The sequence below is a fragment of the Zootoca vivipara genome, chromosome 9, assembly GCF_963506605.1.
Source record: "Zootoca vivipara chromosome 9, rZooViv1.1, whole genome shotgun sequence".
Taxonomy (NCBI): Eukaryota; Metazoa; Chordata; class Lepidosauria; order Squamata; family Lacertidae; genus Zootoca; species Zootoca vivipara.
The window spans coordinates 18,316,644-18,333,292 of record NC_083284.1 but is presented as its reverse complement, the minus strand read 5'-3'; the positions used below and the strand labels follow the sequence as shown (position 1 = coordinate 18,333,292).

The window sequence follows — 16,649 nt, the reverse complement described above, 5'->3', positions numbered from 1 at the left end:
CCGCCGATCTTCGGACCTGTCCTGTGTGACAGGCGGGGGTGGGGGGGAAGCGGAGATCGTGCTCCGCTCTCCCCCCACCCCCGCCTGTCACCAAAGATCGGCGGGCGCTCCTTGCTGGGCTTGACAAGCCCGGCAAACAGCGCCCGCCGATCTTCGGACCTGTCCTGTGTGACAGGCGGGGGTGGGGGGGGAAGCGGAGATCGTTCTCCGCTCTCCCCCCACCCCCGCCTGTCACCAAAGATCGGCGGGCGCTCCTTGCTGGGCTTGACAAGCCCGGCAAACAGCGCCCGCCGATCTTCGGACCTGTCCTGTGTGACAGGCGGGGGTGGGGGGGAAGCGGAGATCGTTCTCCGCTCTCCCCCCACCCCCGCCTGTCACCAAAGATCGGCGGGCGCTCCTAGCTGGGCTTGACAAGCCCGGCAAACAGCGCCCGCCGACCTGTGCTGTGTGACAGGCGGGGGTGGGGGGGAAGCGGAGATCGTTCTCCGCTCTCCGCCCACCCCCGCCTGTCACCGAAGATCGGCGGGCGCTGTTTGCTGGGCTTGACAAGCCCGGCAAACAGCGCCTGCCGATCTTCGGACCTGTCCTGTGTGACAGGCGGGGGTGGGGGGGAAGCGGAGATCGTTCTCCGCTCTCCCCCCACCCCCGCCTGTCACCAAAGATCGGCGGGCGCTCCTTGCTGGGCTTGACAAGCCCGGCAAACAGCGCCCGCCGACCTTCGGACCTGTCCTGTGTGACAGGCGGGGGTGGGGGGGGAAGCGGAGATCGTTCTCCGCTCTCCCCCCACCCCCACCTGTCACCAAAGATCGGCGGGCGCTCCTTGCTGGGCTTGACAAGCCCGGCAAACAGCGCCTGCCGATCTTCGGACCTGTCCTGTGTGACAGGCGGGGGTGGGGGAGAAGCGGAGATCGTTCTCCGCTCTCCGCCCACCCCCGCCTGTCACCGAAGATCGGCGGGCGCTCCTAGCTGGGCTTGACAAGCCCGGCAAACAGCGCCCGCCGACCTGTGCTGTGTGGCAGGCGGGGTGGGGGGGAAGCGGAGATCGTTCTCCGCTCTCCGCCCACCCCCGCCTGTCACCGAAGATCGGCGGGCGCTGTTTGCTGGGCTTGACAAGCCCGGCAAACAGCGCCCGCCGATCTTCGGACCTGTCCTGTGTGACAGGCGGGGGTGGGGGGGAAGCGGAGATCGTTCTCCGCTCTCCCCCCACCCCCGCCTGTCACCAAAGATCGGCGGGCGCTCCTTGCTGGGCTTGACAAGCCCGGCAAACAGCGCCCGCCGATCTTCGGACCTGTCCTGTGTGACAGGGGGGGTGGGGGGGAAGCGGAGATCGTGCTCCGCTCTCCCCCCACCCCCGCCTGTCACCAAAGATCGGCGGGCGCTGTTTGCTGGGCTTGACAAGCCCGGCAAACAGCGCCCGCCGATCTTCGGCCCTGTGCTGTGTGACAGGCGGGGGTGGGGGAGAAGCGGAGATCGTTCTCCGCTCTCCCCCCATCCCCGCCTGTCACCGAAGATCGGCGGGCGCTCCTTGCTGGGCTTGACAAGCCCGGCAAACAGCGCCCGCGTGCACTTTATTAAAAAATAAGACATCCCTCAAAAATAAGCCATGTCGTGTTTTTTTGAAGAAAAAATTAATATAAGACATGACTTATAATATGAGAAACACGGTACAATTCTATATACCATTTCTTGGGAAAGAGAAATTGCATTTACCGTATTTTTCACTCCATAAAACACACTTTTTCCTCCTAAAAAGTAGGGGGAGATGTCTGTGCATCTTATGGAGCGAATGTGTCTTGTGGAGCGATTTATTTATTTTTTCGTTTTCTGTTGCATGAGATTTTTCAACTGTTCTTATATGTTCTTTCAATGCTGATTTCATATCTGAAGTTGGTTTTGTTCTGTAAGCTCTAGGTTTTTTTTTTGCAATTCATGTTTTTCACTTTTCACCATAATCATCATTTTTCGCAATGCAAGAATTCAATATTTTATTAAACACATAGCCAAAGTAGTACAATATGATTATAAATGTAAGTGACTTATATAGCACTGAACATGACATGTATAGCATTGAACATGACATGTATGTCTATGTACAGTTGAAGGTATGCAAAAAAATGTATTCCCTTGGGATACAGTATATACAAGCTGCTATTATTTAGGTAAGAATTTGCGCTTGTAGTTGAGGAGGGTGTGATTCAGAATATTTTTTTCCTTTTTTTCCTGCTCTAAAAACTAGGTGCATCATATGGTCAGGGGCGCCTTATGGAGCGAAAAATGCGGCACTTCGGTGGACTTGACTTGCGAGTAAAGATGCACACAATTGGGCTTTAAGGTTGCATAGGACGTCAGAACACCAGAACCTCCAGGATGTTGGTACCCAGCTATATCTAAGATGGAGTCTAATGACTTCTAGACAAGCAACAACTCCCATCAGCCCCATTGATGGATGGATGAAAGGTATGGGACACTGTGACCCTGCTCGATCTGCCAGTGGCCTTTGCTACCATTGACCATGGTATCCTCCTGGACTGACACAGTGGGAGGGGTATCAGAGGCACTGTATAATTACGGTGGATCTGTTTGTATCTTCAGGGGTGCGATCGGAGATTAGCACTGCTTTTATGTACAATTGTTCTTTTTTAATGAATTAGCAAGATAATATGTATATAAATAAGCAAGTAAAAATAAATTATGGAAGCTACAGTCCAAGAGCATCTGAAGGGCCAATGGTTCACCATGTCTGTTGTAAGAAATCATTTTAGAGCAGCAATTTCTACGGCAGGTTGGTCTATAATTTATGGTGAGAGAAGAGGTTCCAGCGACCTTGGCAAGTGATCATTCTGCCTTCCAGTTGCAATCATTCTCCTTGAGAGGGACCTGGCTGGTAAGTTATCACAATATACCACAACCTTGAAAGATTAGTTTTTTTGAAACAGAGAAATCATCTCACATCCCTACTGTATCAGTATATATTGGTGTATCTTTGACTCAGTGGGTGTATTTAAATTCTAGGATTCAGGAACCTTTGATTTCAGCCGATCTGCATTGTAATCCTGCACTCAGTTATGTACAGAGCCACTGAAACCAACCTAGTGCAGAACCACAGTCATAGTTCACAATCCTTAAGACTTACTAAAGACCACTCATTAATTATAAACTATTCATAACTGCAATTATTTCTCGAAGTGTTTTTTATACAACTTTTTTTTCTTGATGAATAATGGTCTGTTCATATATATTTTTAAAGAACAGTCAACTTTTTCTTTTTTACACATCTTCCTCAATGAACTTGCCCTGCAGTATTTTACAAGTAAGCCCATATATGGGTTTCCAGTATTTGAATAACTGGGTAGCTTAGAACCCATTTTCCTCTTAAAATAACTTCCATTCCAAACCATTCACTGACCAATCAATCCCTTATAGTAATTCATTTTTTAAAAACAAAATCTTCCTCATTTAGTTTGTTGTGGGAAAACTATAACAGAAAGTTGCTTGTTGATAGTATATGCTAACAAAAGATTCTCAAGGCTGCATGCACTTGAAATCTGTGACATAATAATAATAATAATAATAATAATAATAATAATAATAATAATAAAATATTATTAGTATTATTAGTATTATTCCCCACCCATCAGGCTGGACCTCCCCAGCCACTCTGGGTGACTCTGAACAAAATATATTAAAAAGCAACAAAACATCAAACATTAAAAACTTCCCTAAATAGGGCTGCCTTCAAAGGTCTTCTAAAAGTCAGATAGTTGTTTATTTCCTTGACATCTGATAGGAGGGCACCACCACAGGGGGGGCACCACCACCAAGAAGGCCCCCTGCCTGGTTCCCCGTAGCTTCACTTCTCACACTGAGGGAACTGCCAGAAGGCCCTCGGTGCTGGTCCTCAGTGTCTGGGCAGAACGATGGGGGTGGAGATACTCCTTCAGGTATACTACGTCGAGGCCATTTAGATCAGCACCAACACTTTGAATTGTGCTCAGAAACATACTGGTCAATGTTGGGTCTTTCAGCCAATGTAGGTCTTTCAGGGCCGGTGTTATGTGGTCTCGGCAGCAACTCCCAGTCACAAGTCTAGTTGCTGCAAATTTCATAGTTTTTGGGAAACTTTCCCCAAAGAACCAAGCTTGGGAGAAACTGGTTCTTCCCGTTTCTCACAAAAAATCCTGTTGTATTAATATCTAATTAGTTGGCTTTTGTGACAATCACCCCACCCCACCTCATGAATCCATTTCCCCACAGCTTGATTTTTTTAACCAGACAAACTTTAACAGGCACACAAAGCCTTGCAAAGTAAGTGTTTGTGTGAGTGTGTAGCCATGAACCTTGTTGCAAGTGGAGGGGAGCAAGGAATCCTGTGGCTGCTTAAAGGAAAAAATGAAGCACATGTCTGGTTCTACCACTAATATCATAGAACCATAGAATTGTAGAGTTGGAAGGGACCCCAAGGATTCTCAAGGAGGTTTAGAAGTGCTTAATGGATATGAGTTTTTCTATAATCACTCCTTCTAATAGTGAACTCAGGTTGGTGAGTGCCGTCCAGCAGTTTAGTCTGCCACCTTTAATGTGAAGCAAAAGGATGTGACCTGGGAGGCTGTCACCCATGCCAAACTTACAGTTTCTGCTGCAGAAATGGAAGAAACACAACTGCTCTTGTTCCTGGCAGCAAAAGAGTGACGGTTGGACATAGAAGCCCTGAATGACGACTCGTTTACAGAACTTGTTGAAAGATCACTTGGTGAGATCCGTATAAGGAATCTCAAGCAAGGGACAGCACTTCGAATAGTTCTCCTAAAAGACAGAATAAAAATACTGTGAAACAACAGCAAAATAAAACATTAAAAAATGCAGTGAATGAAAACAGAGTTTGGAGAATACTTTGAAAGAAACGACAGACTGCACATTTCAGGAGATTCAACTGTATGGTATTGAAAAGAGTTAAGTCTTGGTTCTCTCAATCCCATCTATATAAGGGCCAGTTCAAAGACTATAGGCATCTCCAGAAGTCCTTTTTATTGTCTTTTCATGATTATTTGTTCTTGTGTCAGCATTGCGGGTGGTGGTATTGTGTGTAGGGTGGTGGTTACATGCAATCCCCCCCTTTTTTCTTTTTTTATGATATATATTTATTGATTTTATAGTAATAAAGAATATAAAGAAAAACACAATTAATACGTTCGAACAACAATAGTATCCATAATAAAACAAAAAACAAACAAAAAAACAAAAAAATACATCCCTCAATCTTATATTCCATATCTTTATCGACTTCCTCCTTCCCTTCGCTTCTACGGGTCTATAAATCTCTAATTTAGCACTTTCTCATTCTTGATAACATTCTTTTTCTTAATTAATTATTCTAATTATTGTTTTTAATCGCTTTTCACTCCCCAATTTCCAAAACCTCATAATATAATTTTAATCTGAAGGGCATTATAGCCGCCTAACATATATCTAAATCTTACCGCATCCTACATTAATCTAACTTACTTCTGCAACTTCCTTGTACTACCACATCCTATTGAATATTTTTAATCTTATAATTCTTTTCTAAATAAACTTTAAATTTCTTCCAATCTTCTTCCACTGATTCTTCTCCCCGGTCTCGGTGTCTCCCGGTCAATTCAGACAGTTCCATGAATTCCATCAGCTTCATCTGCCAGTCATCCACTGTAGGTATATCTTCAGATTTCCAGTTCCTTGCTAATACAATTCTAGCTGCTGCTGTGGCATACAAAAAAAAGTAACATCTTTCTTCATAGAATCAGAGTTGGAAGAGACCACAAGGGCCATCCAGTCCAACCCCCTGCCAAGCAGGAAACAACTTCGGTAGTTCATTTCTTATGATACCAAGGAAAAAAGCTTCTGGTTCTTAATAAACGTGTTTTTAAACACTTTCTTCAACTCGTTATAAATTTTTTCCCAGAAGCTCTTCAAGTCCACCACATATGGTAAAAGGTTCCTTCCGCTTCCTTACATTTCCAACATTTGTTACTTTGTTTATGATATGCAATCCCCTTTTCAATGCTGAAAAAGGTTTGAAAATGTTTTGAGGTGGACATACTGCTTCATTTCCAATCAGTCCTGCAACTTCTTGCTGAAACATTTTATACCAGAAATGTTCCAGATTTCCTTTTCCCTCGTTTTTGTTGTGCTGTAATGCAAGAGTGCCTTGCCAGGTAGCAAAAAATATGATAAGACGAGGGATACATTGAGGAACAACTGATAAAGCAGAATGATGCATGGATGGTGGACCACTATGAATCTACCACAAATGCGCTATTATTGCATCAAGGACACGTTGAAGAATACATCCACAAAACAGCAGCGGGAGCAAGCGGCCAATCTGGAGGCGCCCAACATCTACAAGGTGGAAGAAACCATAAGAATACAGTATGCTGAAAGAGACCAGGACTCCAGGAAGCATATTGTTCTAACTTGTATTGTTTTGTGTTTATTGAGAATCAGTAAAATCAAGGTACAACAACAAACTTCAGTGTTGCTGTGACTCCTTGGTGGGTGTTGTTGGAGTAACTGGGCATGAGAAGAGGTTAATTTCATTCATGGGCATAAATTACCCCACTGATGAGCTAATCGCAGGTGCATGGTCAGTAGAGCCAGTTGCTCCCTTGACTATATCTGTGATCAATGTATGTCAGCTCAATAGTGAGTGGGTAAGTCTGTCTTGAGTCTATTACTTGCCCAGTGTTAAATCTTGAATTGTTAAGAGCTATTTAGAGCAACAGATATATTTTGTACTTGTATATATCTGCATTTGCAAAACCCTACAAGCTGGAACTTATCTGTCTATATCTTGCATCCAGAACTGTATTACTGAGCCTTATCTTCTGCAACATTAAACTATCTGAACTTTACTTGGCTTCCATGGGGTGACTGGTTCTAGGAGCAACTTCCACTACATGGCTATCTCACCTAAGATCCCCAACAGGTATGTCGTTTCATTCACATACCCCTCTGTTCATGAACAAAGGCAGACAAGACTTTAATTTTAATTTTTGCAAGGCAGCGTAAGCTGGTGGTTATCTATTCCACTCACCGAAAACCTAGGAAATGAGGAGGGTGCTAAGTTCAGACCATTGGTCCCAGGACCAGCCCACCCATGAGGTGGGGTGAACAGGGCCGTCTGAACCCTATCCAGCGCCGTGGCTGAGAGATCCCTCCGGCGGCCCTTTGCCAGCTGGAAAGCCGGAGCCACGCGCTGCCCTGGGGACGTGTGTGTGTGCGCGCTTCATTTTAGCAACTGCGCCTCATGCACCTCTGATGCGCCGCTCCCCCCCCAACACCATCATGCTGTGTCTTCTGCTTCTCACCTGCCGCAAGCAGGACTGGCAACGGCGACGCCGGACTCACGCTCTGCCAGGCAGGGCCAGGCACAGTGGGCCACTGGAGGGGGTGGCCTGACAGGCAAGGGTGCTGCCAGCTGTGGTTCGTCTCCACCTCCTTGGCCCAAGCGGCTGTATGGCGCTGCCGTCCGGGGAGCCCTGGCTGCTGTGCTGATGGGAGGCTCACGGCCGGCTTCCCAACGGCGCCCACAGCCCAAGAAGAGGCGGGCGAGGGCGGCGCTGCTGTTGGGGCTTGCTGGTGGCTCCTCCAGCAGACAGCCGCCGTGGAGGAGCCAGGCTTGGGAGCTGCCGGAGCTCTTTCCAGAGCGCACGTGGGCGGTGAGGGGCGCTTGCTCCGTGCAGCTCCCCCACTCACTGGGGCGCCCCCGAGAGGTGGCGCCCTGGCACAACACACCTTTAGCCCCAACAGGAAAGACAGGTCTGCTCCTCCTCCACCCCAACCCCAGCAGCAGCGCCCCCTGGTGGCCAGGCACCCTGGCGCATTGCACCAGCTAGAGACGGCCCTGGGGGTGAAGCAACCACCTTGGGCAGTGGAAGCCCCTAAGGGCACCCACCATCTGCCCCACCACCCATTTCCCATGAGATCTGGCTGGAAATCAGTGCTGCTGCTGCTGGAAACTGCAGCCACTGCCACTTTGCAGGGTGGTTGGCAAGGCAGGGTGAAACAGGACGTGGCACCCCTGATTAGTCCACCTAGCTCATTACTGGCTATTCTGACTTGCTGTGCCTCTCTAGGATTTTCAGGCAGAGGATGTTCCCAGCTCTACCTGTAGGCTGAGCCGAAGATCTTGCAGAGCTGCTACTGAGCTACACTTCATCTGCAAAAACAAAACAAACAAAGCTTCTGCTCACAGCTTCGTTACCTTAACATGTCAGATGTATCAATACGCAAGTGTGGCTATCCCATTGTGTACAGTTTGGTCCTATTACATCCCCTTTTTCCCAGGACTGCAACCTCGCTATTTCTTACTTTGCACATTTTTTGAATTAAGTTCACCTAAAGCAGTCACTTCCTTTGGCATTACAGAAATGGAATGAACTTGTACGTGAACTTTTTATCAATGACATTTCCTGTGCCTCCTTTCCACGTATTATTTATTGACTTCATTTTGATCTCAGCTTTCCTTCAAGCAGCCCTAGGGCAGCATACATGCTTAGCATTCCCTTTTATCCACAGGATGCTCTTGTGAGGTAGAGGATAAGGCTGAGAAAGGAAGTTTGCTCATGCAGTGGGCTTCCTAGGGAACTCAGTTTCCCTTTGTCATAGTTTGGCGCTCTAGCCACTCCACAATTCTACAGTGAAGGCAAAATGGTCTGTAAGCTACTAAAGAATAATTGATAGCTGGCTGTGCATGGAACAGAATGTGTCTTTAGTTCTTTGCGGGGCGAGGTTTTATTCCAACGAAGTCGAGTGACAAATTAACCTCTTCCCACCATTTGGGGAAAAGGCCCCCAGACAACAGTATTTACATATTTTCCATTAAACAGAACTAACAGAAGAATGGCTTATGCAAATACATATCAGCGTATGAATTACTTGCAAATAACTGAGTCTATGTAAATATCCTCTCTCCCCTCCACACCTGTTCTGAGCTCAATGCCTGTGCTTCAGAGTTAATTCACACAGTGCTATCATGTGTATATTCCATAAACAAGTTATTCTTCCATTTGTTTATGCAGAGCTTAGCATAGCTGCCAAGTTATCCCTTTTTTAAAGGGATTTTCCCTTATGCTGAATAGGCTTCCTCGCGAGAAAAGGGAAAACTTGGCAGCTATGGAGCTTAGAATCACAGAATTGTAGAGTTGGAAGGTACCACAAGGGACATCTAGTCCAACCCCCGTGCAATGCAGGAATCTTGTTGTCCGACATGGGGCTCAACCCCACAACTTTAGGATTAAGAGTCTCATGCTCTGCCAGCTGAGATTGGCACTTGTATTGTGCAACCCCCTCTAGCTCAAGGTATAAAATAACTCTTCTGTGAGTGAAAGGAGACCTTTAGATCCATCCCAATATTTATTTTTAAAGGGCTTCGCGGTAACTATAGTTACATGCCCTGATTCTTTGGGAGATGGAATCGAGTAAAAATATAAGAGCGTCTCCAGTCTATCACTATTTTGCAGAAGGGATTCAAGTACATACCAGAACTTTAGGTTTGCATAATTAAAGAGGGTTAAAGTGCAATACAAGGCCCCCTTTATAAAAAAGAACAAGACTTTTGTGGTTTGTAATGTGATGAGGAAATGCTTCGAAAAGTGTGGGATAAACAAATGACTAATGGGAAGACTTGTGAACAATCTGCAAGCAAACCAGTTATGAAACAAACAAAAAGTTATGAAGAAATTCACCCAAACAAGTGATGAAAAGAATGGCTGTTATGTGTCACGGAATGCTGTTAGTATACTACAAACTTTTTATATCCATTAAAAGATTGTAAGTGGTTCCTTATACATTTCCTGCCGAGGCTAAGATCACATGGATGATTTATGCTGCTGCCTAGTGGCAGAGTCATGTATCTATTATATTTAAAACTTTTACGCAGCATTTCCTTTTAGTAAAACAGAAGTAAAACAAAGTCATTTATCTATTGGCCATGATTCAAAAGAGTTATGTGTCCTTGAATCTAATAACTCTGGAGATGGTGCAATGACACTGTGTTTGTTTGTGACAGTATCGGAATCTCTCTCTCTCTTTCTCACTCTCTCTCTCTCTCTCTCTCTCTCTCTCTCTCTCTCTCTCTCACACACACACACACACACACACACCATTTATGAACATAAGAAGAGCTTTATCAGAGCAATAGCCCTGGATCAGGGCAATAGCCCATCTAAGTCCACAGGGCCGGCTCTAGGTAGACCCCCGGTGGCGCGGTGTGCCAGGGCGCCGGGCCCTAACCTTGCTGTGCCCTGCGAGGGCGCGGAGCGATCTCCGCCCCTCAGCGCCAGGGCGGCCAACCTGCTCGAGACTGCCCTGTAAGTCCATCATCCTGTTATTACAGTGGGCAACCACTCCATGCCTGCAAGCAACACCTCAGCACAACAGCATCCTTCCACCTGCAATTTTCCCGATGGGGAACTTGCTCGTGAAACCAATCCACCTGGCTTCACCTCAACCAGGTGGTGGGCAGCAGAGCCAGAGCCCGCTTTCCTTTGCCAATGAACAATTCGGAGCACACTTTAAGGCAGGGGTCAGCAAACTTTTTCAGCAGGTCCACTGTCCCTCAGACCTTGTGGGGGGGGGGGCAGATTATATTTGGAAAAGAAAAAAAATGAATGAATTCCTATGCCCCACAAATAACCCAGAGATGCATTTTAAATAAAAGCACACATCCTACTCGTGTAAAAACACCAGGCAGGCCCCAGAAATAATCCAGAGATGCATTTTAAATAAAAGGACACATTCTACTCATGTAAAAACATGCTGATTCCCGGACTGTCCGCGGGCTGGATCTAGAAGGGGATTGGGCCAGATCCTGGGCCTTAGTTTGCCTACCCATGCTTTAAGGCTACTGATTGTGCACTGGCAGCTATATCTATGTCAGGTATAGTTTGGTGGAAATGCCCTTCAAGGCCAGATTTGAATCCCTGGAAAACCAAGTTTGGTCTGCAAGCCATATGTTCCCCACTCTCACTTAAAGCAATAAAAAAGAATCAAAAATCTACACACCAAGACAAACCAATTCTATATGCAGATCAAACAAACATGCATATATTTGCTTGTTGCACACAATTAATGTTGTTTCTGTTAGTCATGGCAAAGAGTTAAGAATAATGGTGGGCCCTCTAGTTCTGCTCTTGTGCTTGCTTTTCCCTAAACGGGAGAAAAATGCACTGCAGTATTTGGGCTAGTAAAGATTCTGTGTTCAAAAATCTCCCAGCAACTGGGAAAATAGGGACACATCCCAAGGGGCGGGGGGGGGGGGGAGTTTAAACGGGAGATACCTGAACTGTTAAGTATTTTAACAGAATCCATTAGTTTCTGAATATAGAAGCAATTTCAAGCTCAGCAGGAAACTCAGTTTTACCGTGTTTCGACGCTACAAATTACTTGTCTTTAAATGTTAACCAGACTTGGCTGCTGAACTGAAAAAGGAGTGATAGCAAACTGGAGTAAAAGATTTCAAATCACATTCGCATGATCCTGAATGCATGGTTCACTTACAGAAGCATTCAGAGCCTTAGAACCTAATACAGTGGTACCTTGGTTCTCAAACTTAATCCGTTGCGGAGGTCCATTTTTCCATAGAAAGTAATGCAAAATGGATTAATCCGTTCCAGACTTTTAAAAACAACCCCTAAAACAGCAATTTAACATGAATTTTACTATCTAACAAGACCATTGATCCATAAAATGAAAGCAATAAACAATGTACTGCAGTCACACAAACAATCCATCAGTAGCTGAACTGGGTTCCACACAGTCTCAAAAACAAAACAAAATAGAGCCGCTAAAACAAAAACGCAAAATAAATAGCAAAAACAGACAGACCTCAGCGTAACACTCAAAACAGAAGTGTGGCACTCGAATCGAAAGCATAACACTCAAATCAGAAGCATAACACTCAAAGCCGAGCATGTTCGACTTCTGAAAATGTTTGCAAACCGCCACACTTACTTCCAGGGTTGCAGTGTTTGGGTTCCAAGTTGTTTTGAGTACCAAGGTGTTTGAGAACCAAGGTACCACCGTATAATCCTAATGGTGCAAAGTGCTGCTTCCTGTCCCAATTTATCTTGGACCATGCCATAGGGAAGCAGAAAAGGCTGATGGGTGTCAAGGCTTCTAGGCTTTCTGATTACATTACTGGTATGCACCAGGAGTAAAGTGTACAGAATGCGGCAGCTAGACTGGTGACTGGGAGCGACCGCCGAGACCACATAACACCGGTCTTGAAAGATCTACATTGGCTCCCAGTACGTTTCTGAGCACAATTCAAAGTGTTGGTGCTGACCTTTAAAGCCCTAAATGGCCTCGGTCCAGTATACCCGAAGGAGCGTCTCCACCCCCATCATTCTGCCCGGACACTGAGGTCCAGTGCCGAGGGCCTTCTGGCGGTTCCCTTGTTGCGAGAAGCCAAGTTGCAGGAAACCAGGCAGACGGCCTTCTCGGTAATGGCACCCGCCCTGTGGAACGCCCTCCCGTCAGATGTCAAAGAGAAAAACAGCTACCAGATTTTTAGAAGACATCTGAAGGCAGCCCTGTTTAGGGAGGCCTTTAATCTTTAATCGATTATTTTATTCTTCTGTTGGAAGCTGCCCAGAGTGGCTGGGGAAACCCAGCTAGATGGGCGGGTATAAATAATAAATTATTATTATTATTACAATCCCAGTGAAGTATCTTAATGAAGGGCTCTAGCTCTAGATCATATGCCCGGCATGCAGATGGTTCAGTCCTCCACATTTCCAGGTAGGATTGGAAGAGCCTCTTGCCTGAAGTGCAGGTGAGCTGCTGCTGAGCAGTATAGACAAAACTGAACTAGATCATGGGTAGGCAAACTAAGGTCCGGGGGCCGGACGCGGCCCAGTCGCCTTCTAAATCCGGCCCGCAGATGGTCCAGGAATCAGCATGTTTTTACATGAGTAGAATGTGTCCTTTTATTTAAAATGCATCTCTGGGTTATTTGTGGGGCAAAAGAATTTGTTCTCCCCCCCAAAATATATATATATAGTCGGCACCCAACAAGGGGTGAGAGACAGTGGACTGATCCCCTGCTGAAAAAGTTTGCTGACCCCTAGATGGACCAATGACCTGGCTAGAAGCTTACTAGGTTTCTATACTTAGGAATTTGCCTGGTCTTGCAAGGTCAGTAACACACCCTTCACCAAATACCCAGCGTGGCACTCTATTCTGCAGAATGAGTGCCCATAAGTGTACACACAATGCCAGTGATTGAAGTACAGTCATACCTCGGTTTACAACCGCCTTGGTTTACAACCACCTCAGTTTACAAACACCGCGGACTCATCTGGAATGGATTAATTCACTTTCCATTACTTTCAATGGGAAAGTTCGCTTCAGGTTAAGTACGCTTCAGGTTAAGTACAGACTTCCGGAACAAATTGTGGTTGTAAACGGAGGTACCACTGTAATACGTTCTCTTTACCATCCAACGGTGAATTCATTCAAAACAATACGTATAAAACATTATCATAGGGATGCATTCACACTACCTGTATCTTGGGTGAATGATTGCATAGATTATGGGATTGTAGATCGCAGAAGCTTTGGCAATAACAGCTGGCACAGATTTAGAATATGGGTTTAAGGTCTTGGCGTAGCTAGAAACAAGAAAAAAACACAGCATTAAAATACAAGGCAATAACTAATGCTGTAGGGTGGGGGACTATATTTGATATTTTTTTTTCTGGTATTAAACTTCAGGATTTCTGCGAAAATAGCAATTACTCCAGAAGTATGAAAACATGCCCAATATCAAGTGCACTCTAGGTGTCTTTAATTATTCTTCACTGCATATCACATTATAGGTTCCAAACAAAAGATGGCATGCATTTTGCAATTGCTTGCAGCATTCTGTTTTTGAATCAGAATGTGTGGGTTATTACATGCACAAGCAATTATCTACAAATCTGCATAGGCGAGGGTGGACATTTTTATAGGAAAACATAAAAATCAGATATTTTAAAGTGAAGTAGAATGGTGCATCACACTCCATTTTCTCTGCAGGAATATTCGGGGGGGGGATTCACCTCTAACTAGGTGTTCACTCTAGCTTCTGTATACAGGTGTCCACCCCACTTATGCAGGGGTTACGCTCCAGGCTCCTATACAATAAGCAAATATCGCTTAATTGGGGAGCAGCCTTGAAACACCCTTTAAACGCCCTCTCTGACGCTCTCTCTCCAATCCGGACCAAAAACACTGTATCCAAAAATATTGACAACTAGAATCGAAGCTCTGGGGCTGGCTGAAGGACACATGGAGAAGCAGCTGCTACTGCTGCTGCGCTATTGCGAGCATCAGCTGTTAGGCGGGGGGGCTGAGCAGCCTAAACAAAACCCTGCTACACCTCCAGTCTCTTTGGGGCTTCCTCTGCCACCACTGACATCCTCTTTGAGCACCAGGGAAGGGTTCCTCGTGAGCCACGAGGACTCTCCAGCTCTCTCCCACCATCCCCAGGTTTGAATCAAATTATTCATTTACTTCCTGGCACCATGCGTATATGCGGTCGCACATGAGTCTACAGCACATAAGTGGGGGGGGACACTTGTAAAGATGTTTATGTTAGAATATAGGGATGATAAGCCCTAGATTCGTCATCTGCTACCTTTGTTAGATTATAGGGATGACAAGCCCTAGATTCTTACTTCTGCCACTGGCTTCTGTAAAGAAGACAGCAAACACTCGTAGCTTTTAACGACGTTTATTAGGGATTATTATTATTATTATTATTATTATATTATTATTATTATTATTATACCCCGCCCATCTGGCTGGGTTTCCAACAGAAAAAATAAAACACAATAATCTATTAAACATTAAAAGCCTCCCTGAACCGGGCTGCCTTCAGATGTCTTCTAAAAGTCTGGTAGTTGTTTTCCTCTTTGACATCTGCTGGGAGGGCGTTCCACAGGGCAGGCGCCACCACTGAGAAGGCCCTCTGCCTAGTTCCCTGCAACTTGGCTTCTCGCAACGAGGGAACCGCCAGAAGGCCCTCGGTGCTGGACCTCAGTGTCCGGGCAGAATGATAGAGGTGGAGATGCTCCTTCAGTCCTTCAGGTATACTGGACCGAGGCCATATAGGGCTTTAAAGGTCAACACCAACACTTTGAGTTGTGCTCGGAAACGTAGAGAGCAATGGAAAAGTGTGCGCCCCATCACTCTCAGTCAGAAGTGAAAGTAAAAAGTACAAAGAACATCACATGACAGGAGATCAAGTTACATCCGTTCTCCTGTGTGGGAAAGTTACAGCAGTCACACATCAGAACAGTAAACAATTATCCTGTCACACATGCAGCTGGGCAGTGGACAGAATTGAATATGCTAACAGTTTAGCCTTGTAGATAGTACCATTTAATACAATTATGCCTCGTTCACAAAGCAAAGGAGAGAGAGGAATGTTCTTACATTCCGCAAGGGAACTGAAGTTTCAGGGTGGACACACGCACATCCATAATCCTTATCCACCCTTGACCGAAACTGTTTCGCTGGTGACTTGCCACTTACCCTGCCCACGCAATCAGAGTGACACAAGCATATGGGGACCAGGACAGAACAAACACCACAATAGCCACAAAGGCGATTTTTGCTAACTTCCATTCACTCTTCACTGAATGCGAAACATTCGACTTCCGGTTATAGGTTGATCCTAACTTCTGAACGTTCCTATGAAAAATCAGCAGGAGGTATTTTAAGGAAAAACCATTCATTCAGCGTGTGAAAGGCACTATTAGCAGTAAATGCAATGGTACATAGCTTCTCTTAAAACAGCACTTCAGAAAAGAGGCAGAGAACGTGTATGTGTGCTCTGCTAATCATATTTAGTTACCCCCCACGCCAATATACTGGTCTTGTGAACTTTTGTGAGATAGCTTACATCGGTAGCAGCTTTGGGGTGGATGAGAGCAGGGCAGGAAGTACAACGTATTGCTCTTTGTGTTCCCTACATTCTTTGTAAGGTTTGTAAAGTGGCTCTTACACATGGTGAGATTTGCATCAAAAACATGCACACCTCACAATGAAGAGGGCTGCGGAACTTTGGAGTATTGCAAAAGATGCAAGCAGAACAAGGAATTGTTATTTACATACAAGGATTATTTGCACTATTCCAGCCTAGTTCTATGAAGCTGGGATTCTTCCATATTTACAGAAAATGGTTCAATGAAAAGTATTACCTAAGTTCCTTTGTATCCACATCTCTTAGACTGATACAATTAATATATAGTGGTGCCTCGCTTAACGAATGCCCTGCTTAACGAAATTTCCGCTTAACGAAATGATTTTTCGAGCGGAGGTTGCCTCGCTAGACGAATTTGTTTTATGAAAAATTCGTCTAGCGAATCGCGGTTTCCCATAGGAATGCATTGAAATTCAATTAATGCCAAAAAAAATTCAATGCATTCCTATGGGATTCGCTAGACAAATTTTTCATTATAAGAAAAGACCTGTGGAACAAATTAAATTCGTCTAGCAAGGCACCACTGTACCCAACTAAAAAGTCCAAACACCTTTTAAAAGATTGTCCAATTAAGGGCAGACATCTAACTCCAGGTAGGCAACAACAGGTTTTAGTGGAGTGGCAGAGCTACCACCAAGCCCAG

At 45.4% G+C, this 16,649-nt stretch overlaps 1 protein-coding gene across 1 annotated transcript in view; it reads right to left on the bottom strand.

Annotated features, from left to right (window-relative positions):
• The window catches only part of LOC118083707 (melanopsin), a 50,457-nt gene that overhangs the window by 11,275 nt on the left and 22,533 nt on the right, over positions 1-16,649 (bottom strand). The window contains exons 6-8 of the mRNA XM_035112440.2: positions 15,556-15,714; positions 13,542-13,649; positions 4,629-4,803 (exon numbers count right to left, since the gene is read on the bottom strand). Of these exons, the coding sequence (XP_034968331.2) occupies positions 4,629-4,803; positions 13,542-13,649; positions 15,556-15,714 (442 nt within the window). The remainder of the gene's footprint in view (positions 1-4,628; positions 4,804-13,541; positions 13,650-15,555; positions 15,715-16,649) is intronic.